Here is a 27,984-nt window from a genome sequence, read left to right on the forward strand (position 1 = left end):
ATATATCAAAGAGGGTTTGACCATAAAATTCAGTTATAGAGTAGCTCGCGTTGCATGTGCCAACCATAGATTCTATCTACAGCAGCGCATGGAGCATGGGTCCCTAATTTCCAGTTTTCAGAATCACTTGAGACTTCCAAAAGGCTTTGATGATGGCAACTCATCACCCACAGGGGGCTGGGTGACTGCATGCCTGCACACTAATGGCTTAAACGCCTATCTCAGAATTGGATCCTCTTACAAACGTGAGTCTTTTGTCTGTGTGGAGGTGCCAACCCTTCCCAGAGTGGGTCTTGCTGGTAAGGGAGTGTGAGAACATGCATCTTGAGGTGAGAATGTGCGTCTCCAGGTGTGTGGGAACGCCCTAAGGAGAAATGGAGGATTTGCATTTACTTCTCCGTTGTGACCAGGGCAATGCTGCTAACACCATCTTAATGAGCCCCTACCTCTTCCTTAATCTCTTAAAGCCCTCAAGAGAGAAAATTTTCGAAAGGCAAATCTGCTTCTCCCTTCTGACTCTTGGCCTGCCTGACCTGAGGGATCGTGGGAACACAAAACGTAGTATGAATCGACAGAGGTGTTAAAAAAGACCAACTGACCCTACAATGATGAGCCAAAGCACAGTTACCTTATAGCTTGCATATTTATTGAACAAATCCTACTAAAATAGCTAAAATACATTGGGTACTTATGAGAGGACCACGTTACAAAAGCCTGCATTTTCGGCAGCGCACACTGCAATTCTACATAATGCCACAAATGCACAATACTGTTTCCTTGCTTTATTTACATAGCTGATATACCTACCCTAACAGAGGTGGGGGTAGCGAGAATGCACAAGAAACTCAAGCCAGAGGGGAAGCGAGAGAAAGAGCGAAGAGGGACAGTGCATGCGTCATTGGTGTTTAACAGTCAGAAGCGCAAACAGTTCAGAACAAGGCCTGCCCTGTCAAAGGAAGAGCCAAAGACATTATATAAAAATTAAGGTGGGCTTTCAGTCTGGCTAACACAACAACATTCTGTGAGGAGATGGCATTGTCAGATTTTATTTTTGTTTATCCATTTCATTGGGAGCAAGGACAAAAATGTAAAATCTACACCTTGCTTATCAAAACCACCCCAAAAAGGTGTTTTGCCTTTCATCATCATCATCACCACCACCACCACCACCACCACCAACAGCATCGTCATCACTATTGTAATCATCATCTTCATCATCACTATTTTGTAAAGACATTTTTCCAATTTCAACTTTGGGAAAGGGATAATTTTCAAATTCCTACTCAAATGCCAGCACTTTGGATTTTTTTCCCACATGGCACTTATTAAAAGAGTGGACTTTTATCCCCCCTCCCCCAATATCTAGTCAAACAAAAAGAATCCAAAGAGATAACCTCAGAACGCCTGGAAAAAAATTATTGCTTTTCTTTTTCTAAGTCAGGCAGGTGAGGCTGCAGAAAGGAAGAGATCTGGTAGGTCAATTACAGTTTTGTGATTGCTCCCGCTACCGTGACTGCACATCCACCAGGGCCAGTCACGAGAGGACAGCCTCTCACACTCTTGGTAGCATCCACTCAACCTACAACACTGAAGAAGAAAGCCACACTCAAGACACAAGGAAAACAAGTCAGTCCAGTCTAGAGAAGAACATTCCAGGAAACAAAGTACCAACACCTTCTTAGAACATGGAAATAAAAAACAACTCCACCAGAGCTACCTCGCCAAGGAGCATGTTGAAAGTCCAAAATAGCACCATTCATCAGTGTCTCAGGCCCTGTGGCAGCGTCTCAGTCACTTACCACAAGGAAACAATGAGTTTCAAACTACTTCTATACATCAAAAGAGTACATGGGTAAAATATAGATATACAGACAATTGATGAACATAAACTACTAGGCTTGTTACATCTAAATGAAGAAAAAAAAACTGTGGGGGGGACTCTCAGCCTCTGCAAGAAGCAGTCGGGAGCTGTGTGATGAAAGGCAGGAGTGGACCAGTCATTTGAGCGCAGTAGGAGTTTTGAGTTGTGGAAGACATTGTTGTAGCGAACCAGGCCTGAAGGCCCACCTGTAGGGGGTTGTAAACGTGGATTCACAGTGTGAAATTCTGAGCGTTTTCACTTGAGTCAGAATGATTAAAAACTGGTTTGATGAAACCTATTTGTCCACTGTAAATTCTCTAAAGCCAGGCTTAGAGTCCCATAGTTTCTTCTTATAGTTGATGATTTACACAGAAAAAAAAAACCCATATATGATACCAAGACCTCATCAAAACCCCATACACCATATGCAATACAAATGGAGGTGGGACGATTAAAAAGGGTGGAGGTAACTGGTAGCTGGAGAGGTGAATTCACGGCTGCCTGGTGGAGTCAGCGAGGCAGCACCAGTCTCCTCCATCTTCTTGCGGTTCACTTCCTTAGGCACAGGAAGTCTTCCCTGCAGGAGAAGACAAACAGAAAGACAGACAGAGAAAACAGACACACACACAAACATATACTTAGTCACACTTTTAAAACCATCTTTAACAGTTTTTGCTTCTCTACTGTTTTCTTGTCCTGGAACTTTTTCTATTGCGCAAACAGTTTATATATTAACAGTATTCTCCTGAACGTAAAGTCTTATTTTATGTGTATGAGTGTCTGCCTGCATGCCCATGTGTGTACAACATGTGGGCCTCGTGTCCATGGAGCACAGAAGAGGGCATTGGATCCCTGGAACTGTAATTCCAGATGGTTGTGAACCACCATGTGAGTGCTAGGAGCTGAACCCAGGTCCTCTGCAAGAACAGAAAGTGTTCTTAACCTTCTTAACCACTGAGCCATCTCTCTAAACCCATATAAGTGTGTGTGTGTGTGTGTGTGTGTGTGTGTGTGTATTTTTAATTTTCAATGGGTGATGAGATGGAGGGTTGACAGTATATTTTATATTACACAATAAGAATACCTTAATATATAGCACAATACTTAAATCTTTTCAATGTAAGCCTTACTCTAAAAGCAATTGGCACACTTCATCCAAGTGCTGACGGTCAGGACTGAAACGGTGCCCAAGATGGAAGTGTTTGAGAGATACACGGTATAAAAGGATCCCAGATAGCAGCTACAGGAAAGAGGAGGAGAGTGAGAAACCACATCCAGAGGCTCCCAAGACTTTGTAAGTCCCTCCTTACTCAGCGGATGGCTGACTATAACGAGGAGCCCGACAGGAGAGAAGCATACTGTGCTGCTCCTGCTGGCACACACGAGGCTGGCAGCGAGGTGCAGCCTCCCTCAGAACCCAGCAGCAAGAGGGCAGGCAGGTCAGTGGGGCCCTCTGACCAACTGACATACACGTCTTAATTCATTAGAAGCGGAAGAAAGATTGCATGTCCCATTCACACACACACAGTGAAGACAAAGCTCTCTCTAAATCAAACCATTAATTTTTGGCATTTTCTTTGTTGTTTTGAGTATTTACGTTCCGGCCAGTGGCGTTGACCATATGGAAGTACTTGGTGACTTGATGAAAGTACTGTGCAGTTGTGAAAACCATGTCGGTCTTGAAATTTTAGTATCCAGTACACAAAGTAAAAATTACATTTAAAAAAATCCACTGATATTTTTCAAGTTATGTTCCCCCAACCCCTCCCCAGTCTGACCAGTTAGTGTGGCATACTGATGTGTGTTGGTTTTTGAGACTCAGTCCCACTAACTCTTGGCATCCAGGAAAAAAAACACACTACAAAACAAAATAAAACAAAACAAAACCAAAAATAAACCCTGGAGTATTTCCGTTATGAACTTAGCTCTTCTATTTTTATTTAATTCATTGTCTTCCTCCTGTGGTCCCAAACACTCACACACTTCAGCACTCCTTATTGTTCAGTACTCCTCTATGCCTGCACATGCTGCTGGCATTTAAGTCTACAAAGAGAAGCCGAAACAAAAATAGTCCCTACCCAATCTGCCTTTAACTATCATCTATGGGAAGTAGCAAAGTAACGGACAACAGATCATACCAGCAGGTCATGCAGAGATATGCTATTGAAAGACCCTGAGGGCCAAAAAACTGAACCCCCTTCAATGAGACAAACTCCCAGAGAGATATGGCTCTCTGCACCTCCTTATTGGAGCCTGAATTTACTAGATCACAATCTTCGTCCCTGACACTTACTGTTTGGTTTTAAAGAACTGTTTGTCTCTAATACACTTCCTGTCCTCAGAAGTGTGGCTTTACAGTCATTGAGGAGACGCAGTTACCATTCTCCACCACCGACAGGTAATGATCCTTGTGCGACAGAGACCTGAGTAATCTAGAAGTCTGAGGATGGATGGCAAGCCGAGGTGCTCGTGGCCCCAGCAAGCCTGCTCTGCCAGAAGCCACATCCAGATGGATACTGCTGATGACTGCTAGTCCAGCCCGATGCTAAGTAATGTGCTTTGTACTAAGTAATCTGAGATTATCTTTCATGCAAGTATGCAAAGTTATGCTTTTCCAGAAGTGTCCTTCTGGAAAAAGGACAATTATATTATGTTTAAAAGACTACTTCATGTTTAGAGAAGATATAACAAGATGGCTGACAGCCTGCCCCTCTTACTGTGTCCACCATGGCGCATGCTATAGTGTAGGCAAGAAATGCAGGGAAGGACTGCTGTCTTCACACCTCACTGAGGATCCTCATCTGGGCTCGCCCACCTGCTTGATATTGCCAGTATGGAGGAGGGCTGTGGGGAGGCCTGACTGAGGTATGAATTAACTACACTGTTTCTTCTCGCCCTCAGCTACCTCAGGAGAATTATGCCCTAGCTTTGCTCAGAAAAGAATATCTAGGGACAAAAATACACATGTATGTGTATAAATAATTGTAAGGGGTGAGGCATGTCGCCCAAGGCAGAATATGTACCTAGCATGCATTCTATCTCCGGAACCATCAAAGTAATAATGTAACAATAAATAATAGTAGTAATAGTAATAATGAGAAGGAGGAAGAGGAAAAGGAGGAGGAGGGGTGAGTTGGTGATAAAGGGTTACACCGTTTCTCAGCTGTGTGCTGGTGCTGCAATTGTGGGCTGTGGTTGAGTGTCTACCCCAGTTCTTTTTCACCCCAGCTCTATACAACTAGCACAGACTATGTTCCATCAGGTCCCACAGAATTTTCGTCCATCTGCATCTCTGCCAAAAGTTTCAACTTGACCTTCAGAAATTCTCTGCAAAACTTAAAAAAAAAAAAAAAGTACTCAGGCTTGTTTTCTTTCCATGCGAGCTGGCAGAGGACAGGACTACAATTTCTGAAAATTCTGTCAATAACGGGAATTCTGTCATTTAGTGTTAATAAGGTCTTCTCCTACAGGAAATTGGCAGCAATGCTATACCTGGGTAGTACCACTGTCCAATGACATAAGACTTTAAAATATTATTATTTTTCTGTGCACGGATGTTTTGCTTACATGTGTGTATTGGAACCACAAGCATGCAGTGCCAGGAGGCCAGAAGAGGGTGTTGGATACCCGGGAACTGTAGTAACAGACATTCGTGAGCCATTGTGTGGGTGCTGGGAATCAAACCCTCATCCTCTGGAGGAGAATCAGAGGCCTAAAGCACAGAGCTACCTCCCTAGCTCCATAAAATTGCTAAATGGGAACTGCTAAATCTCAATGGATTCTGTCTTTATTGAGAAGCCAGCAGGTCATTGCTAAGAGGCACAATCAGCCTACTTAAGGTCAAGTTGACACCTTGTTGTTCAAAGTGGCTCCAGGAAAACGGGTGATTTAGCTTGTTTGTTTGTTTCAAGAACAGTACTAATTTTTAAAAAATTCCTCAAGACAGAGAAGTTTGGCCCAACAAAATGTCACACCAAAACCATTTTGATATAGACTGTTTCTGGTTAATAACCAGAAGAAAGACAATCTAACAGTCTGTGATGATTTCCCATTTTGCTTTGTGGGTTGTCTCTGATGAGCAGGTACTATCAGCAGCCATCACTTCAAGACCTCATCACCCACTCTTAACCTTGCTTCCTGGTTGTGGTTTTGGATTTATCACTGATATCTACATTGAAATTTGCCTGACCAGGATTGAGATAAATTTAAGATCCGTAAAACATACATTTGACTGATTCAATGATGCCTAAATGAACATTTGCATCTGAATCCAGGTCACAAAAAGAAGGTAACGGGAAGGTTAACTGATTTCTGGCTATGCAAGTGGTTTGTTTGGTGTTTTGAGATAGGATCTCACTATGTAGTCCAGGCTAGCCTCAAATTTTCAATAGTCTTCCTGCCTCGGCTTTTTGGGGTGCTGGGATTATAGGTATACATGATTTCCAATATCATCATAGTTTCATATTAGTGGATTATTATGGGATATACAATGAATATTGAGATGAAACTGAAATAAGCCCAATTTTCTTCCTTGTGTGTGCTTATGCTTCAAACTTGAAAACAGTGTTTACAAACGGCAGCTCAGGCTCGCTCTCACCTTAATAAGACCTCCCTCCATTTCCTTGTATGGAAACGGTTCTTGGCTGACCCAGACCAAGAGTTCCGGGTAGTAAACCTGTGGAGACACAAAAGCACACACATTTAAATCCCACACAAGATCCCACCCTGAAAACATAGAGCCTCCTCTCTCATAGCTCAGTTCTCTAATTATTAACTCTCAGTTCTCTGAGCTCTCTTCCTCACGCCCCGCCCCCCAGCCCCCACCTCCTGCTTAGAGTCCCAGGAAACTCATTAGACCTTTTCTAAACATGCACTGCACCCAGGAGAACTTCAGCTTCAACTTCGCTCTTCCAAGATGGGGTCCAGCAGGGCAGAGATATCAATCAATGTTATCTTTAGCCAGCAAATTGGCAGCTTAATGGCATGTCTGGCAGGGTGCACTAAGTCACCTTGGAGAGCTTTGAAAGCATCGTGCATTCCATGAGTACCCTTGCAAACCTCATTGCTGATGACATCAGTGTTTAGGTAGTCATCAACACTGTTAGGAATTAGCCTTCTATTATCAGAAGGTTAAGGAACCACCAACACAGAACAAAGAAGGAGGGCGGAGATGTCTTATATCCTCCCCAGCTCCACACAGCCCCTCCCTCACACCACACTGCAGCTAGCTCCCCAAAGCAGCCGGGATCTGAGAGAGGGGCAGGGTGCTGAGCAGCTGGGCAATGAATGATTCAGATAATAAGAGCTGATGGATTCTGAGGGTGGGAGGAGGTAGAAGGAGGGAGGCAAGCTGAGTAAGTCTTCTTTAAATATACAAAGGATTATTAGCATAAGGTGGTTGACCAGCTGTTCTCTATTTCCAGAAAGCAAGACGGGGAGGGGAGGCCTGAAACTAGAAACCACAGATTTAGGTCAGCTATAAGAAAGATCTTGGCACAGGGATTGTAAAATTACTAAAAGAATTTAGAGTGGAAAACTGTGAAATCTTCTTTTTAAAAATTTAGAAACAGAATCCAACAGCCATCTGTCAGAGCTAATTCACATTTGATCCAGGGAGGGAAGATGAGACTCCTTCCAGATCTGAGTTTTGAAAGAAGCCTCCTATACAGGAATCATTAAGAAGCACCTCTCATTAACAGGTTAACAAAGAGACTCTCGCGTCACTTTCAGCCTTGGAAGCACTAACTGTTGAATTCATGGCTGATATTTTGTATGACTGCACCAATCTAGTCGGTTAGTGGGTCCGAATCAGGAAGCGTGTATGGCTCTCGTGTTCATTACTTTGGATAACCTAGTGTTTTGGCTGGCCCATCAGTTATGCTCAGAGCACACCACAGCTCACCGAGTAACTGCATACACTATTTAATCTATTTTGACAGGTGGCCTATGAATAGGAATATTTTAATTACACAGAAGAGAGAAGTAAAACGCAGAAAGGTCAGGATGATTTGCCCAAAGCGACACATTTGCGGTCAGGACTGCAACTCAAATTACATTCCTTGATCTAAACTCTTCTTCCCACTGTGACTCTGGTTGTAGATTATTCCCTAAAGCAAACTATCTATTCTCTACCATCCCTCTCTCAGAACAGGCCTGGTCCAGAGCTACCACCCACTTTGGGCTCTTAAAAGAAGTGGAAGCATTTCCTCCCCTTGGAGTGTGGCTGCTTTCTGAGCCTGAGCATCCATCACATCACCCCTCCTTCCTTTCACAGATTTTTGATTTTCACGGTGATTGATCACATTTCAACACTATCACCACAATTTTTAAAAAAACAAATAGTGAAAAATGGTTTCCCAAGGAACCAAAGACAAAGTCAAGAAGTGACATTTGTGGTTGTGTGCTTCTCTGGGGACATTCCATTTTAATAAAGTCACATCACTTCAGCATTTAGCATATCAGAGCACGTATCAACTACGAACCAACAAAACCAACATTTAGTACAATATTCAGAAGTGCGGGCAGCATAGGACTGTTATCAGTAAGTTCTGGGAAGGAAGACAGCTACTATTAGATGCAAAGCCAGGAACAGAGAGTGATGGGCAAATTCAAGGGTGATGTGCTCCAAGGGGCTGCCCTGTGCCCACTGTGGCTCCCAGAGTCTCAACAGCACAGTGTCACAGGCTACTGTACTCTTGGCTTACTAACTAGCAAGGGGTACTGAGAGCTAGCCATGACTCGTGATTGTGACTAAGACCTGCAGATGCTGCTGAGAGCCAGACAATAGGACGGTACTATGAATCCACCTGGAGTCCCCAGCACATGCTGACTGCAAAGTTTCTCTCTCTCCTTGGTACCAAATGGTTTGTGCTGCAAAACTCAACACATGGCTCTCACCACACTCATCACCCTGGATTACAGTTCATGTTTTTTTCATGAAAAGTAAAGTCATTCTCTTTTTCACACTTTATTGAGTTCTTACTTTGGGTGACAGTGGTGGTTTATATTTCACAAACCCAAACATTCTGGGTAACTTGCACGAAAACACCCTAAAATAGTTTTATTCTTTCAAAATCGTCGTCCATATAGAATAATAAAAACTAATCTCAGTCAAATCCTCCTAGAATACTACTCTCTTAGACTCCAAGTAGGGACAGCGGGGACACATGTAAAGGAAGAATTTAGCATTTTTGATTTGATTTTGCCTGACATTGTGTTCATTTCTCATTAATGTACTTTTCCCACAAAGCTACGGCTACGTCACTGATGAGTAATTGGGAACAGGAACATATGAAGAACTCAACCAAACACATGTACATCTAGGACATACATTCAATTATGGCTTATGATGAAAATCAACTATTTCTTATTCTCTAAAGTATTTGATATCCCAGCACAATGTACATCTTAAAGACTAAAGGCTCTCTTTCTTTCCTTTCTTCCTTTTCTTCCTCTTCTTCTCTTTGAAGACATATTTTACTTTGTCAAGGCCACAGTAAAAATAACTTTAATTTTTAAGCTTATACAGTAATCAGCTTGATAGCAATTTGGTATTTGATATAAACTGTAACTAAAACTAGTATTCCAAATTAGAAAACTAAAGTGTGTGTGTGTGTGTGTGTGTGTGTGTGTGTGTGTTTTGAAGGGAAGGAATCAAAAAAGAGTCTTTCATGTTTCAAAAGAAAAGGAAAAAAAAAAAAAAAAAGAAAAAAAGCAACCTAAAGCCTTGCCTAAATTGTTTCAAGCTTTTCATTTCAAGTGTGCTGGGTGTTTGTTGTGTTGATTTGTTTTTACATTTGTTTTGTTACATTTGTCTTTCAGTAGTCTTGTGATCCACGTTTAGGAGCAATGGAGAAGTCCTTTGTTCTATTTCCTACCCATTCCCTTTATTCCACAACAGAATTGGATTTGTATGTATCACCAGCTGGAAATTTAGAAGCTTCTAAATGTTCCCTGTTTGTTAACTGCTTTTCTCAACATTTCGTTCAGAGAACTGTTCAGAGATAATGGCCAACAAAGGCTCCAATTATATCTTTACTCTGAGCAAATATATTTCACATAGATAAATGCCTCTTACTTAGTTGTTTGGCAAACCTTCGCAACAATCTGAAGTAAAGACTGCCACATGGCTTAGCTGTGAGTGACTATAATTGTAAAAAATTCTTTTCCCTTGGAGGAGTCTATTGTGTTTCAAGAATGTATATACATGTCCTGTCCTATGTGTGACTTAAAAAAGATAGATACTCACCTCTGCCATTAAGAAAGCAGACTAACAGGGCAGCAGGTGTCCATAATTAATTCTTTCTATAGCAAAGGGGTATATTTCATAATCTCCCTGCCAATTAAACAGTGTGTGCCTGTATATGCACATGTTCTACTATGCCTAATTAGCCAGAAATTGTGAAACCCAGTCCTGTAACTCAAAGAGAATGCATGTGCATATGCATACACTTAATTTTGGTAAATATCCCCTGAAGTATCACAATTATGATTCTTCCTCAGAAGCCACTGAGTCCCAAGTGCTGCTGGTCACCGGAGCGAAGAACGTAAGCTGAAACTAAAACCAGGAGCAAAGACCACTTTCTCTAAGCAGCACTGTACCAAAGGCTAGATGGTGCAAAAGATGAGGTACAGTGCTGGCTCTCAGAGGCCTGCAGAACCCAGACAAAGCTCCATCAAGGGAAAGCACATGGGGAGAAATGCATCGCCATTGGAAGATGCAAAGGAAAACATGAAGAACACTGGCCACCAGAATGACGGATATACTCCTTGCAAATTTCAGAAAGCATAATAAAGGTGTTAGTGCCTAAGTTGGCAAACACTCTAGGTTGAGAAGTAAATGAAACACACACACACACACGCTATTAGAACAATGAGTAATTAGAGGGAATGCATTATGAGTCTGCCTGTCAAGAAGCAATGGCTGGCCTCTTTATCTCTGCTGACGCCCCCGGGCTCCCCATAGGCTTGACAAGTAAGCCCCTAACATGAAGAAAGTAAGGTGGGGAAGATGCTTGCACCTTACAAGAAAGAAGACAGGGATAGCTCCCACCTTGGTCAGACCCAATGGTATCAGCTTGACTTTAGGTGTTCCTGTGATGGGCCCAGATAATGTTCACAGCCGACTCATATTCTGTAGCAGATTATGTGACCATCTGACATGTGCTGGACCATCCAAAGACTGGTAATTCTCTGCTGGATCAGTCGGACTGCTGAAACAAGCTGTGTGGCCTTTCATAGTGAAATCCTCTGAACTCTTTCTGCTCATTGTAAAGCCGCCATGAGAGGCCGCTGATGACAACGTGGGAACGTGACAGCTGTAGAAGTTTAATTCTAGACTTCCACTAGGCAGAGAAAGGAAATGAAAATCTCCTTGCTGGCAACAAAATGAAAGTGTTTACATGTGAAATTAGTCATCAGCACAAAGCTTCCACCGCCACTCTGTGCCACAATGTAACAGTCTGTTTGTTTCTACCGACTTGTGTTTTTTTGTTTTTTTTTTTTTTTTTTAGATTCAGTTTTCTAAGAATAACAGCAAAGACTTTCAAAGGTAGCAACAAACCAAGGCAGGAACAAGACCCAGAAGGCTAACAACCGTGTCTGCTTTCTTTCTCACCACTGTTAAACCCACTCATCCCGTGAGTTTCCTAGGTTTTGATGGTATATGCTTCAAGTCTATGTGCAGCAGCTGCCTGCTGGCTTAACAGAGCAGAGCAGTCCTGACGCCCTGATGTCACTAGCAAACATTTCTTATGTTGCACAAACTCCTCTTCCCATCCCCACCTCATCTTTCCCAATAGGAAGAAGCTTAGCACAATCCAACACACTTAAAAGACTACAGAAACCCAAAACAGAGGGCAGGCATCGAGGGATTACCACATTTCTGCCAAGACACCTCCCCGTGACCGGAGGTTAGTCTGGAATCGGAGCCAAGTGCGGTCTAAACTCAAGGAAGTAAGCTCAGTGCTTCAGATCTGGACTTTAATGGGTGACTTTTCAGTAATGAAGACAAAACAGAGTCTAAACAGCTGATAACAGCTCAAAGCAAACCACGAGGAAAAGCACAAGACTAAAGCTTTGGAACAGCTCAGAGTGTCTGAGAAGAGCCTTTCCAAATGAAGAGCCAAAAGCTTTTTAAATTCTGAGATTATGTAGTTATGGCTGAACAATGAGAATTGTGTGGTGAGATGCCCCAGCAAGCAAGGCTCGCTGCTGAGTCTGATGACTCCCATCTTCCAACCTGCACAACTAACCTACGACACACGTGCACACATCCAGGCATGTGTGCACATATGCACACGCTAATTAATTAATTAAACAAAAGTAATTAAAATCGTTTCAAAGCAGAGGCCACAGTGCATTTGCCTTTTCAGTAAAAAAAAAAAAAAAAAGAGCGAACGAGAAAGAGAGAATAAAAAGAAGAAAATGGAGCCTTTGCTAAGCTATAGCCAAAAAGCTTTTGAGGCTCGACAGCAGAGCATAAGTGTCTCTTTACCCCCACGACTCCAACAAAAATGTTAATAAAATCTTTTACCTCCTTGGATTAGAAACAATAAATACTTATTTAACACATCTGAGTCCTAAGTCTGGACTACCTCGTCCCACTAGATGAATTTATTTTCATTTGTCAGCAAGAAAGGAGAACCATTACATCTTGTGATCCGACTTTGAAGGTCCATCAAAAGGAAAAGGGAGAACACTGGGGTATTAGTCTGTCTTACACCCAGCGGATCAAACTGCAACTGAACCTTAGGGCGGCACTGTCTACCACAGAAAAGGCAACACTGCCGCTGCCCCCTTCCCCATCCCGCACACCCAGTGGCTAGTCCCAAGACTAGCAGGAAACACCAGACGTAACTTTTCTTATTACTTTAAATTTTATAAGCTATTACTTTAAAACAAATCCAACAAATAAAGGAACCAGCCCCAAAGTTTCTATAGCCTTGATGATAATTGTGTCAATAACTCCGGGTACGGCAACCATCAGGTTTCAATCCTCAACTATTAGAAGTCTGACTTCTCATCAGCAGGGACGCTATTTCCACCATCTTTGTACCAAAACATTACTATGCTACCCATTAATAACTTAAAAAAACTTTACCAAATGGAAAAATAATAGCTTATAACTATATTTCTTTTGCTAAGGTCTTTAATCAAATGTTACTAAGGTACTTAATAATCTAGACGGGGAATCTGAATTTCCCTGGTCTGGGTGGATAAAAGGACAGACTGCTGCTCTGAAGGTCTGGAAACATTCTGGAGCATTTATCTAGGTGACGTGTGTAAAAGACCTAAGAACAGGCTTTCCAGAAAACCTGCATGGCCTCCACAGCGTTCATTCCAAAAGCAAGGATTCGCTCTTCTCCTCGGTGGACTCTCTTCTGCTGGCAGCCTGGGCTACCTTGGCATTGGGCAAAAGCCATTTCACTGGTCAGTGCTGCAGAGCTCTGTCCTGTCGGGTAGACTGAGGTGTCTTCACAGCATCCTAACAGACCTCCAGGTTTGGAGAGAAAGAGCTTTCTCCACAAGAAGACACAGCACAATAAAATCTGCTCTTTGCACATAAAGGAACAGTATCTACAGATCCGTGTGTACATCCTATAGGGGCCCAGGTCGAAAGAGGCCACTAAGCAGATTCTCATAGCCTGTCCTCTAGACAAACTAGCACACGCCTAAAAGGACGCAAGAAACAGAATAAGCTCAGAACGGATGGGCTACAGCTCTCAACACTGCCTGGATTTCAATGACACTCAGTGAAGCAAGGTCTGAAGGCTGAAGGCATCTTTCTGTTGAGGAGTCCTGGGAGGCAGAGGTCCAGAGGAAGACCTCCACTCCAAGTGGAAAGAGTGTAACACTTCCAAGAAAGAAACACTGCTTCCAGGGGTGTGAAGGCGCCTGTGAAAGGAACCCCGAGTTGGAAGGTAAAGCGCCCGACAAGGGTCCCACTTGCATTCTAACCAGCAGGAAAATCCCATTTTAAAATCACACCATCTTTCTAAACCCTGACTTTACCCACCAGCTCTCTATTTTACTCCCCATCCCAAGTCTTTATTCCACTATAAACCAAACATCAAAACTACTCTTCCACGAGAAGAGCATGAAAAACATGTGAGGGTTGTGGGAACCCAGAGACAGATTATATAAATCCAGGGGCCCACACTTCCATGTAGAAAGGCATCATAGAATTCTTCATAACATTCTGGTGTTTCTATTTGCCTCCCTTTTCCCTTGCTGAAGATGAGTCCGGGGCCTTGTGGGTGCTAAACATTCATTCTACCATTATGCTACACAACCCCGTCTATATGTGTGTTTTTTAAAAAGCTGAAGGCATGTGCACTTATTTATGGAGTTAGTGGTACTGGGGAGGGAGCCCAGTACCTTATGCATGCCTGGCCAGCATTTCACCACAGTTTCACCCCAGCACCAGGCACTAATCAATAATTTATTCCTCACCATTTTATTGTAAGGATGTGAGGAACTGACACACAGTAAATATTTGTGCCAGGGCCAAGCACATAAGTGGGTGCTCCTGGGACCACCCTCCTCCCACATACCATATGTAGATGCAAACACTGAGGGAAAGTTGGTATCTGTTCCAGGGTCACACAGCCAATGGAGAAGGCAGATGTCCCATGTTCACAGACCCGCCTGTCAGTACTGACACTGTGTGCCTCTCTCAGGAACCACCTGGAGTGACTTCTTGAAGCCCTTTTGAGAGTTGGGGCTCGCTCTCAACCCCAAGGGTGCTGGCACCCACTCTGAGTGCCCTGAAGTTGAATTTTAGATTTCGGAAACCCACTGTCAAAAGTAATTTTCTCAATTTATTTGTTGTTTCTAAAACCCATTTCCAGTATAAACAGTGGCTCCTTCAAATAGAACTTACCTTAAAGGGGGAGGGGAAGCAGTCTCAGAGGACATAGGACTTGTTTCACGGTGCTCAAGTGCTAACACTGATGCTGTGGAAGTCTATTCTGTGAGCAGAGACTTTAACATGGCTAACTTAAAATTTTGGATATTCCTGAACCTAACCTAAGAAACACTGGCAGACTCAATTTTCTTCTCTCTCTATCTCTGTCTCTCTCTTTTCCCCTCTCCCTCTCTCTCCCCTCCCCCAACCACTCCCCTTCTCCTTCTCTCTGTCTCCCTCTCCCCTACTCCTCTGCCATGTGTCTCAAATTTTCCCTGGAAGGAAACATTCAACACAATATGAATGTAACTGCAATTGCTGCAGCAAACGGTGCAGACATTTGCTGAGAAATCGCAGTTTCACTATGACCCCCAAATGAACTCTCCAGCAGCTCCTCCCCCGATGGCCTATGAAGGCTGTTCTCCTTCTGCACATCGCTCTCTCTCATCAAAGGCATCTGGAATCTCCTTCGCTATAGCTTTGCTTTTCAAATTTCTAGTCAACTTTAAAACAAACTGCTAAGTTAAGAGAATTTAGCAATGATCTGTGCAGACGAACCATGCATTGCATAAAATATAATGTGATCTTGACTAAAAAGAAAGAAAATAACGCCAGTCAGAGCAGAGAGGTAGTGAGCGAGCTACGAGAATCAGAAATTCAGAAGGAAAATAGATTTAACATGGATTAATTTGGAAACTTTCATTGAATGTAGTAGAAATCCAGACAGTTCTAAAGACAGGCTAATGGAAAGATGGAGAAATTTAGCAAGCCAATTACTAGGTCTTCATGGAAGAAAGACACCAAACAGCATGAAATAAAGTGTGTCCTATTTCATCTTCAGACCACACCGAAGTCTCTATTCAACTATAATCAAAGTTATAGGATAAGAACAGCCAGTAAATTTAGCACAAATTTATACTGCAAGTAAGTTGCTTCTATGAGGTCAAGGAATAAACTTAATTGAACCTTTGATTGAATTGATTGTGACAGTATAGACAACCAAGCCTCATATAATACAACTAAAGTTAAAAAGAAAAAACAAAAACAGTCCTCAGGAAAAGGGGTTTAGGAAGAGACTTAGTAATGATTAAATGAAAAGATGTGGAGATCTGGCTCCCAGACCATGGTAACAAGATGTGAATAATTTAAGATTCTGTTATCAAGAACTGAGCAAGCTGTCAGGCCAAGGCACTGGGTAATGTGTAGTTAGAGCCAACTCATCAAGAGATCACAAGTCAGAGACTTGGTCTGGTTCTAACCATTTGGGCTTTGGAAAAATCAAATCTAGACAATCAAAAACTGAAAGTATAAGAACAAGAGGGATTAGAGGAGCTATAAACGGACAATCTGAGTCTGTGTTTACTAACTGGTTAAATTCAATTGTCCAATCAATTCGTGAAAAAAAAATGTACAAAGTTCTTACTTTCTGTGAAGTAGTAGGTATTTGGTGGGCACTTGGTAATCTTTTTAAAACTAGAAAGCACATTTTTATCAAGAAGTAATGTCCCATTGATTTGAACTAAGATCACCAAAGAAGCAAACACAATTTTCCAAAATGCTTTAAGGGGTGCGGATGCTAAGGAAATGTTTCCGTGGGAAAAAGGACTTGACACAAGAATGAAGGCCATAGTGTGTATCCCCAGTACCATATAAAATCTGGGTGTGGTAGTGTGTGTCTGTCACCTCAGTGCTGGGTGGAGACAGGTGGATCCAAGGACTGGCTGCTCAGGCTCTCAGAAATCACAAGTCCCAGCTTTAACAAGGAATCTTGACATAAAATACAAGATGGGTGAACAATGGAAGAAGAAAGTGGATGTCAACCTGAAGCCTCTATGTTTGCATGCAAGGATGTACACACACACACACACACACACACCTATAAATCACAAGCTACAAAATCAAAGAAAGTCTCTTCAGGAAAGCAGTGAGCTGGTTAGTATAATTCATTTCTCACTGTCTTAATCATAGAACACCTGAAACCCTCTGATACTGCAGGACTGTGAGTCTGAAACCCTCTGATGCTGCAAGCATGGCTGGATACCTTGTACAGTGTCCACTGTTTTGGCTGGTTTAACTGGGTGCCTACAATGCACTGGGGTGAATGTCCCACTATATGCTGCCAGCTGCACACATGCTAATATGCTACACTTAGCAAGTGCCTGACAAACTCTCAGACTTTGGTCCCAATGAGCCTTAGGTTAACTTTACTAGGATAACTTAGTAAAGGATATGAAACTCTCCTGTGGAGCAAGTACTGAGTACTTAGTATCAAATACTTATCAGGGCCATGTTTGCAACCCCCTTAGTCAGTATGTTCTATGCATCTAACTACTAAATGTGGTCTTTCCTTTGTGGGCCAGAATGTCCAAGAAGCAGTGTCTTCACATCCTAGCTCTTTCCTGTCCAAAGACGGTTTCCTGTATTCGACACCAACTTTATCCAATAAAAGTGTCCTCAAAATGCCTGGGCCTGTATTGAACAAAACAACTTTTGTAAAATTCTCCCTGTTTGGCCTGTAGTATTTTTCCCTGCTGGAACTGTATCAACTCTAGTTCCACCAGGAAGGCTGTTACCTGCCCCAGTAATCAAAGGACAGCTGTGTGTGATGGCGATCTGAGTGCAGGAGCTGAAGGCTGGAGCTGGTCAGGCACAGCAGTGCCTCTGTGCACACTCTGAAACTCCTCTGTCTTTACTCCCTATCAGTGTGGCTTGGAGTCACTATTTTCACTGGCAGCAGCTATTTGGCAATTCTACCCCCCCACCCCCCTTTTTTTCCAATCAGTGTCTCTAACTACCAATTTCAGCCAAAAAGGATCAAACAGGCCTTCCTTTCTTCAGCCACCCTCCCTTATATTGTTTCCATCATCTCGAATTCAAGTGATTCTTGTATTGTCCTCCACGAAAATAAGGACGGACACTGGGCCACCGAGCATCAGGGCTTTTAAATGCTTCTGTCTCTCTGCTTACAACACCCCGAGGGCAAACAGGCAGCAATGATTGTGTTCTTAGAGATTTCATCACCTTGTGAAGCCAATGAAGCCTCTTCTCCACCACCATGAGCACATCCATTAGAGTACCAAGAGGCGATCCCTGCTGGCTGCTGGAGACACACCACTACGAACTGAGAGCATGATGGTACTCCACAGCCAGAACCCCAGATGAGGTCTAGGGCTCTCTCTGGAAATGGCAAACTGAGCTAATGTGTGAGCACTTCTGCTTAAAGAGGTGTCAGAGAAGAGAGCACAGAATTTAAGAGTTGTGCTTCTAGGATGGTTAGATCTGACTTAGTTGTTCCCCTCACCTCAATAACACTGTGGAATGTTCATGATAGAGGCTTTGCTTCAACGAAAGCATCATCTGGCTAGACCCATCTCACTTTCTGGACCACAGGATTAACGATCTGAGATACTATGATTCTGCACAGGGCCAGGCTGTTCAAGGTTATAAATTCTGAAATAGGCCACCTGGTTCTGGACAGAAATGACAGGCTGTCACGTATCCACGACCACCGACTCATTTATTTATTCAGAAAGCATCAGAACATTTATTGATCGCTGGGGATGTGCCAGATCCTAGTTAGACATGAGTGGGGAGAGCAACCTGGCTTATAGATGGATGCAGGCTCTATTCCAAGGTCCCATTAGAACATGTTAATGAAGGTTGGGGTTTGTTTCTGTGCTGTGTAATGGCAATGCCAAATTGGTTTGCTAGCTATTCGGAAGTTCTGAGTGATGAAACTTTCCCATCTTTGAATTCACCACCCTCCTCACAGAGGAAAGAGAGGGGGGCAAGACATCACAGCCTTACTGCTACCAAGAAACACGGGCTTATATGGTCAGTCAGTACCAAGGTTAGGACCCTAGTGGGTCAGGAAAACATGTATGTATGGTAATGGTACTGGTCTGATACATTGACAAGGTCCACGGGGTTATTCCCACCAGGGGTCGTCATTCTCAGACTGAAAACACCTTTATTTTGTCAGGACTGCATTCCTTACAGACCAAGAAAGCAAAGGCACAGAAGAAAGGGACCCTGGCACACACATCAAGAATAACAAGTGACCTAGACTAACTCCTTTCATTGCTACAAATAATGGATTACAGTTCCTGGCAAGCTGGTTTCACCTCAGAAATTAAATTTAGGAAGATCTAAAACCATGAGCTGAAAACATGAAACATATTTGGGGAAAAAAAAAGATGGAGGACAGATAAACAGTTTCAGGCCAACGCTTACCTATGTTGCCCTCACTGAAAGGCTCAGGGATGAGCCAGACTCACCTAGAGAGGCTATGCCAATCCTGACACTGCACGTGGACCTCCCAGAGTGAGACTGAAAAAGTCCCTCTTGGGCAGACTTGGCTTTCCCCAACTTTTGTGAATCGTGTGAGGAGATTTCTCTCTGCTACTCACGACTATGGACAACATGAACAAGTCAGGGCGCAAACAGTCTTATCAGTTTGAAGTATGTCTAGTTAGTCAGGAAGACCTGAGAGAGACAGGTAGCTGCATCCCTATGGCATGTGGTCAGCATGAACCTGCACCTTGTCTGCTTGAGGAGAGGGAGCACGGTGTCTCCTTTCAGGCATCTGGCAGAGCAGGAAGCACTTCTGTCTCTGTGGACAATCCTGGGGGATTTGCCACAGAAAACAGCTGCTGCTGCCTTGAGAAATGTGACAGGCAGGCTCCCTCTCCCTTTCCAAGTCCCTGGCCTGGGTCTCCCTCTCCCCACCATGTAACCCTCCATCCAAGGATAGGAGGGGAGCTGTGAAGACAGCTGTACTTCTAACCAGAGACTATGGGCTAGGGAACCAACCCACTCTGCTCAGTCAGAAGGCGAAGAACCTGAGCTAGTCTGGTAACCTGAGCTAGAACACTCGGCCATCTGGAAGACACCCACACCATGGCTTCTTGTTGCTTAGCAAATCAAGCTCTTGACTTCCAGGTCTGACTCTTGAGACTCACCCTTGATAGCACAGAGCCTCTTAACGGGAATCAAATGCTTTTTGAAAGTATACATGTCTGATATATCCTTTTCACCTGGAATTCCCTTCTGCTGCCCCTAAATATCCTTAATTCTTCGTGCACCCAATGCTCAGTGAAGACAAGTTTCAAGACCTAGGAATAGAAAATGTAGTAAGGCATATTACTCCCTATCAAGGAGAAACGCTTCACTTATAGGGTTTAGGCTTTGTGCTAACACCAGTCAGCTGAGCATATCTTCCTGAAATGCTGTGTTGGGGCTTCTTACACTATACTCAGGCTGACTGATGCAGTCAGCCGTGGGTAGTTAAGAGGTGGCACGCATGCTCTAAACCTGCCAGTTCTAGCTCTAGATCAATTTCTATTTCATTAACGAGAAAGCCTTCCAACAGTACCACCCATCTCCAACCTCAGTATCCCCTTGTGAATCTTACATATAGTTCTGGATTGTGGAGGTTTGCAGTGTTACATTTGCTGTGCGTGTTAGTCTTCCATCGACAACTAAAATACGCATGTGCTGAGGTCAGGGTCCAGGTGTGTGCCTTCTGCAATGTAAGTAAGCATGATTACTTGAAAATGATGTGCAGTTGGGAGGTGAAGGACATCTATTCCCACAGCTAACTCTTCTTATTCTTGTGTGTTCAGCATGCTGCCTTTCTGTCCTTGGGGCCAAAGGCTCAGATTATACTCAAAAGAAGTGAGTGTTAAAGTTGCGAGGCTGGCAGTGAAGCGCCTCTTGGATTCAGGAGGGGATTTTTTTTACAGCTGTAGGATAAGCTGCTGAGAGCTTAGAGGGCCACAGATGGATCAGACCCAGAGTGCAGGCGCCTCATTGCCCACTCGGGGCGTGGCTCTGAGCCCTGGGGACCCCAGCAGTCCAGGCTACTCTCTTTTGGAAATTGCCACACTTTATGGTTTGACCACAGAATTTCTTGCCCCTTTAACAAATAAATGGCCAGCAATTTCATTGTGTAAATTGAAGTTACAGCCACATCAGGTTCAGGGCACTTGACCAGGAGAGGTTAATGATACAAATTATGTCTACTTCACCAAAACTAATCACTACTCATTAGTGCTAAATTTTAAAAACATCCGACTTAATAGACATAAGTGTGTACACACAAAATACCTACTAAGCTCCTGCCTCCTAGTTACTATTCTCTAAGCATGATCTATGAAGTAGACAAATCCTTTGTAGGTCTATAATCAGTTGAGTGACAGGAAAAAGGTTATGAACTGCTAACAAATGATGTCATCAGGTTGGTTCCTATCATATCGTTGCAACTAACGAGCAAATTGATACTGAGAACTTAGTGGAAAGAAATTTAAATGTGTAAGTCCCAAACTAGCAGGGCTGACAATATTTACCATGTACCGGTCACAAGCATTGTAGTCTTTTTAAGCTAATGAGAGAAAATATTATTAAAGCTTTCTCAAAGATAAAAATGTCCCTAAATAACTATTTTGGATAAATTTAACCCCAATGCTAACGTATTTTCTAATTCAAGCCAGAAGAGCAGTTTAAAGTTGGAATCTTGCAGCGGATCATCTGACAAGATAACACAGTCCAAGCACACTTGAAATCGTGTCCCCTTTGTATATCTGGATTGAAATTGCTGATAAGATTGCTTTATCCCTCGCCTTTTCTTGCACAGCACAAGAATTATACAGATAAGGCAAGCAAATCCACTTCTATGTCACCGCAGCAACATTTGAATTACCAAGATGAATCAGATGAAATCAAAGGGTTTTTTTTTTAAAGCATAATTATTCGGATAAGTGTTTCACTCTTCCATTTCACTGAGGCTGTGAGGATCTAGTCTTAGATGACTTTGCACCCATCAAGCACGAATGAGACAGCATGGGGTCTAGGACCTAGCAGCCCCTGCACCAACTCTAGCGCCACCTTCAGTTCGCCCAAGGCATCGGCATGCACTTGAGTGTTTTAAGTGACCAGGTACATAAATATTTAACTGTTCAAAATTCTTAACTGGGCATTATTCATTCAAATACTTTGCAAAGTATTTGTATTTTACAAGTGCATTTTCTGATTTTAGAAGAATTTCTTCTTCAGATTTAAAACGAGGTGAATTCCTTTCGTATATTTATGATAATCTGACCTATATCTAACTTTTTAAGAAGTGCATAGTGGTAAAATAGAACACACTTTGAATAGCTATTTATTCCAAGATTATTTTACTCAGGTATCATCTCCAACCTATCTATATAGCTCAAGAGGAAGCTGGACTGGAGCTAAATCCCGATAGACTGATTATCTCTCCTGTCCTCATTCCCCAAACAATCCCCACTTCTCCCCTTCAAAGGCACAGGAAGGCTTGGTGAAACACAAGATGGTACCATATAAAATTACCCTCCAAGGCAGCACCAAAAGTCACCTCAGCAACTAGTCAATTGGCATTCCAAACCCATTGACAAGGGCTGCCAGCAAGAGCAACCCTTTCCGTCCTGACATTTTCCCTTAAACCAGGGATGATTATGTGTAGGGGGTATTGAGGGAGCTTGCCCATTCACAGCACGTACAGAAAGCACAGTGCCATGAAAGGTACCACAGAGCCAACTGGTCTTTTGTAAAGTATCAGCCATAGAGAACTAAAATGGCCCCAGTTCCTAGATCCCTGTAAAAACATTCCAAGCCTGTGCTTCTATTGCTGGGAGTGCATGGCAGACACACACTGGGAGGTAGGCCTCCTACCTGGACAGTAACTATGGCAGTGGAGTAAAAATCTGGCTTTTCAAACTAACTGCAATAGGATCATCTATATAGTCTGACCCCTTCTCCTCGTCATATACAGGTCATATGTACTTATAAAGTAAAATGACAAGTTGGCAACACATTATAGAGACTTAGAGATTGAAACCCAAGAGCTAAAGGAAATGAAAAACGAATCAAAGATCCCTATAGACCCGGGGTAATTACAAAGCTATGCAGACTCTGCAGACTGCACACAGTAAAGGGAATGGCATGTTTACTACGAAAACTGAGAAAGCTGGAGAACAAGTCATTGATAAAAACGGCAAGGTCAATAAAGGTGCAAAAAACGATACTTAGAATTAACAACTTCACAGTGTTCTTGGGTGGCACCGCCTCAGGAATCACCTCCAACAGCAAAATCATGTGACTGGCACCCCGCACAGCTATGCGCGAAGGCCAGAGAACTGAAGGCACTCACATTTACCATGCTACTTCCTCACCTGTTTATGTTAGTAATGCAAATGGCACTCTATGAATCTTGCATGTCTCCAAATTACTACTGTGAAACTCTATGTTCTAGTTTGGTTTTGGTTGCCCTAAGTAAGATGGTACCAACCATGGGCATAAAAGGGTTCATGTGGCCTTGAAGTTCCGGTCCATCCAGAGGGGAGCCAGGGCAGAAGCCAAGATTGGCAGCCGAAGGCAGGCAGGAAATAAAGCAGAGACTGCTACTGAGTGCTCCTCACCACTTGCCCACCTAGCTGGTTTATACAAGCCAGGATCACCTACTTGGGGTGGCTCCACCCACAGTGCACTGGGCCCTCCAGCATCAATCATGAATCAAGAAAATGACCCACAGACACGCCCACAGGCCAATACAATTGAGGCACTTCCTCAGTTGGGGGTCCCTTCTTCCCAGATTACTCTAATTTGTGTTGACAAAAGCTAACCAGTACACCCTACCAACTCAGACTATGTAAAAAAAAAAAAAAATCAAGAGATTTAATCATAATCTGTAGGATTCTAGAGTTTACTGACTAATTTCTTACACTGGACTGAATAGATTATAAATTTGTATTTGAAATGAACCTTTTTAGAATATAGAGATCAGATTCCCTGCAGTATTTTACATTATGTAGATGAACATGTGTGTTTAAAGAAAAAGCAATTGCTCATGTGTATTCCAGAGCTGGTCAGTATTTAAACACCCTGCTCCCCATTGAGAATATGATCCAAATCTTCAAGAAAACTAGATAAAGAGTTTTACAAAGTAGTTCCAGTTTTAATCAAAGAAAGGAGATTAACTTCATTTTGCTAAAAAGAAAGAGGTTTAAGACATCTTTAGTATCAGGCTTTAAAAATACATATTTGAACCTTTTTCTCTCTTACATTACTAGACACAAGGAATTTTTAAGAACTGGGACTTTCCAGATACGAGAATTGCTAGAAAGTGACTTGGAATCACCCTCAGACAATAACTGCTGGTGGTTTTATTTCAGGCAATGGGCTTGTGCCAGGAAGGACTCACGCCTTGATGAAAGGCGCACCGAAAACTTGTGAGAATTTTTTGGTTTCGCGGGTAAAAATCCTCCCAAGAGAAACAAAGTGTGACCATGCTCTCTGCCACCACACACCACGGACTACAGGAAGAAATCAGCATTTAATAGTAATTTGTCTGCCTTTGAGCCTTTGAGCGATCCCGATCCCGATCCCGGCTTCCACCCTCAGCTTGGTGTGTCTCTCCTCCACAAAGCACACTCCGCCCCCTACGACAGAAACCTGGTATTTTACCTTGACCTTGATCTATATGACCAGGTTTGGCAGGGTTCACAGGCCTATTTATGTTTAACTAAAACTGTCACTTGATACATTGCAATATACAGCCTTTGTGGTCTGGCTACAGTGATACAAAGTGAGTAGGGCTCTAGGAGAGAGACAAAGTGGGGTGCCCACTCCAGTAAAAGAACTAAACAAAGCACACTCCACCACCACCTTAGTACTCCACACAAACGTTTAACTGCTGAGGTAATATGAAGGCAACTGTTTGCAAAGAACCCACTGGTTAGTTTGATTTTATGTTTGCCTCTTTTGTCTTTCTGCACCCCCTCCCCACCCCCGCACACACACACCCCTCCGCCCTGACTCCCCAAGATTCTTTAATTCATTAGCAAGCTGGCCCAAGCAAAACCTACTTTGCTTGGTGCTTGGACGCCCACTTGTTGCAATGGCAGGCAAGGCATATGTTAAAAAATTACAAAGCTCACTCTTAATGAAAGCCAATCTGAACTCATTTAACTGCCTCTGACTCATCCTTCTTCTTGGAAGCTAAGTCTCAGTTGTTCTCAAAGAAAACATCAAGTATATCATCAGATCCAATTTTAATTCACTAAATTCCACCCTCATTTCGAAGACAAATGAAAAGGAAAAAAAAATGGGAAGTGAACTAAGGCTTCATACACATAAACCAGGACCTGGGTGCTCTGAGGACCCTCAGCATCTTCAGGAGGGCGCGCTGCACTGCAAGGAAGCTTCAAAACACTTCTGTCATTGCTTTCCCTCCCACAGAAGTACAGCGCATGTATTTAGCTGCTTTCGATGTATATTTTCTATGTGGCTTCATTTAATCGGAAATTCAACTGTCCTCTCTGTATACTCCTTGTAAGAAATGGCTACATCTTAATTTAGAGGTTAATATGCCTGCCCTCTAAAACTGAATTTTCTCTTAAAAAAAAAAAGTTATAAGTCAGCAAAAAAAAATGCACATATATTTGAATAACAGTACATAATGTCTTCATTAAAAAATAATCTCTACCACTGTTAAGGACAGCCTATACTAGAGCTTGTGACTTGGGCACAGACTCGCAGATTTTTGGTAAGTTTTAGCTGCCTGTAATGTAAGAGCCACTGCTTTGTTTGAGCCTTCCTGCCGGTCTCCCTTCATGCATGTCACAACATGTCAATCTTCTTAAAGAACAGAATAGGTCCTGTTGTTTGAGTTAAATACATCCTTTCTCTGAGACAAGAATTTTAGCTTTGTATTCAAAATGACTGCAAGTGAATAGCTCTAAGTCACCACATCCAACCCTATAGACTGCTATACTGCAAAGCTCTACATGCTGGAGACAAAAAGAACCAAGGTCAGATGGGGCGGGAACAATAAAGAGTTAGGCTGGGTGAAGGAGAGCCTGATACTTCTATGTGATAACTGATAAGCTGAGAATTCCCTCTGTTGACCATTTCTTACCATTTTGAGAATCTTAATAGTCTTGGGCTTCTATTCTCCCTTTCTTCAGTCCAGGGAGACCAACCTGCAAAATATGTTTAAATACAGTAGACACACTGCTTCACCACAGGTCAGCAAATGCAAAATGTCTCCTTAGAGGTCACAGACAAAGAACCACTTTGTGTGCTAAAGACACGTCCCACGCAAATTATTCTAAACGTTTCCCTGAAGGGGCTTTCCAAGTGGTCTACAGGTTTACATAGGGGACAAAGGAATGCCTGGCACCTGGCTCTGCACTCCCCGGCTATTCTTAGTGTCTGGTTCATCTTTAAATTGCAGTTCAAAAGATTTAGCAACTTAAAAGTAGACCCAAGTGATAAAAATAGATTGTTTTCTGGCTGCTCTTTGTTCCCAAACATACTACTGGCAGTATATTTGCAATCAAGACAGCAGAGCAAGAATCAGCCTTCCACCGTAGTGTAATGCCTCAGAGTGGATATTTTTGGAAATGGCACTGCATTACATAACCTTCCGTGTTTAAAAAAAAAAAAAACCTACACAAGGGAGAAAGTCAGGAATATACACCATTATGCCCTCTCCCCAAAGCAAATAAACATTAATGTACATGCTGCAGTGGTTTCCCGCTCCACCTTTATCCCATTAGAACACAACTCTTTTGTTAATGCAAGTTACGGAAAAATTCAGATGAATGGAAAAACTAGAAGTTCTCCAAACCAGTATCAGAGGCACTAAGAGTTTTCCCATAATGTTGTTATAGAAACACAAATGCAAATCAGGTTATTAGCAGCATCGAGAAAAAAAAGTAGTCATTTATCTTTAATGCTCCCGCACTCCAAGTTCAACTGCTTTATAAGAAAATGCAAGGAGGAAAAAAAGTGTTACAAGAGCTAAAACCCGTAAAGCCCCCCTCCCCCGGCCGCCCGCCGCTGCAGCAGCAACCCTGAAAGAGTAATCAAGTGTAAGGGTTTATTAAGGGAGGGGAAGCTTGCATGCACCAAAGTGCATTTAATGCAAAGGAACAAAACAGCTCTCAACAACTAGCAAGAACATTAACCACACCAGCAAGCAAAACCCCACCCCTTCACAAAAGAATTCATTTCTCTCAACTTGTGCATTAAACAAAGGCGGGGGGCAAGTTAAATCCCAGCGTTAATGCAGCAGGAGCGAAATGACACAATTTTTCCAAGGTGTCAGCTTTAGCTCTAAAATTTAGAGGGAGAAAGCATGTACTCTGCAAGGTTGAAGGGTCCAGCTAAGAGCAAAGGCAAGGAACCGACACAAAAGAGAAAGCAGCGCTCCCAGCTGGGGATGAGAATGGCATATACTTACAGACAAAAGCCCCGCTCCCTGTTCACTCTCTGCTTTCTACACCTGAAACACAAATGTGGATGAAAAAGGGCATCATGCTAGAAAGACAGCTGAGGGGGAGGGGGTGGGGAAAGGGGTGGAGGAAGAGGAGGGCGGAGGGGGGAAGGGAAACAAAACCCCAACCCGCTTCACTTCCAAGAAGTGCAGCCTCGGAAAAGGAGGGGAAGGGTTCCCTGCCTTTGCGCGCTCTCTCCAAGACTGTGTGTGTGTCTCGTGTCTCTCTCTTTAAATCAGTCTCTCAATCTCAACTCCTCTCTCTCTCTCTCTCTCTCTCTCTCTCTCTCTCTCTCTCTCTCTCTCTCTCTCTCTCTCTCTCTCTCTCTCTCTCTCTCCCCCCAATCTCCTCCCACCTCCTCCCCTCTCTTCTGCTAGTGTACTAGTGAACAATGAGCTAATTCTGATGGAGCTGGCGCGCGGCCAGCGCCCCAGCCTTGCTGCCACCGCGGAGCCAGACTGCTTACTCGGCAGGAATCGGCGGCTCGCGGCCCCGTGGGCGCGCGGCCAACACGCGCGCGCTCCCCGGCCCCCGCACCCGCGCTGTCGCCGCCGTAGGGCACAGGGCCCCGGGAGGGTGGGGGGGGAGGGGACCGCGCCGAGCAGCCCCGGGAGCGCAGCGCGCACTCTGGCGGGCTCGCAGCCTCGCCGCGCGGCGGCTTTGCAGACAAATAAGGAGGCGGAGGCGGCGGTTTGGGGGCGTGCCAGGCGCGGAGGCGGCCCGCCAAGGAGAGGCGGCGCAGCCCTACTGTAATAATAAACCTGCGGCCGGGGCATCTGAGGGAACCGGGACAGCCACGGCCCTGCCGCCTTCCCTTTTATGTGCCTGTCCTGAGCATAGCAGAAAATGGTGCCCACGGCAGCATCGGGACGCGCACGGAGGCTCCCATCCTAGCTGGTCCGGGCTCCCCACGGCGA

The 27,984-nt window shown here is 43.5% G+C and overlaps 1 protein-coding gene across 4 annotated transcripts; it reads right to left on the reverse strand.

Moving 5' to 3' along the window:
• Positions 1–635: 635 nt before the first annotated feature.
• On the reverse strand, positions 636–27,957 carry Nrep (neuronal regeneration related protein). Of its 4 annotated transcripts, none has more exons than XM_029472148.2 (5): positions 27,925–27,957; positions 27,034–27,075; positions 25,705–25,768; positions 6,459–6,536; positions 636–2,438 (listed from the first exon to the last, which is right to left on the reverse strand). In XM_029472148.2, the coding sequence occupies exons 3-5, from the start codon at positions 25,705–25,707 to the stop codon at positions 2,313–2,315; spliced, it is 207 nt and encodes a 68-aa protein (XP_029328008.1). In that variant the 5' UTR covers positions 25,708–25,768; positions 27,034–27,075; positions 27,925–27,957; the 3' UTR covers positions 636–2,312. The 4 variants fall into 4 exon arrangements, with proteins under 4 accessions (XP_029328008.1, XP_021006412.1, XP_029328009.1 ...); XM_021150753.3 differs by lacking the exon at positions 27,925–27,957 and adding an exon at positions 27,534–27,603; XM_029472149.2 differs by lacking the exon at positions 27,925–27,957 and adding an exon at positions 27,423–27,483.
• Between the last annotated feature and the right edge of the window lie 27 nt (positions 27,958–27,984).

Source organism: Mus caroli, unplaced genomic scaffold, assembly GCF_978045245.1.
Source record: "Mus caroli unplaced genomic scaffold, Mus_caroli_1 scaffold_19, whole genome shotgun sequence".
In the NCBI taxonomy this organism is placed as follows: domain Eukaryota; kingdom Metazoa; phylum Chordata; class Mammalia; order Rodentia; family Muridae; genus Mus; species Mus caroli.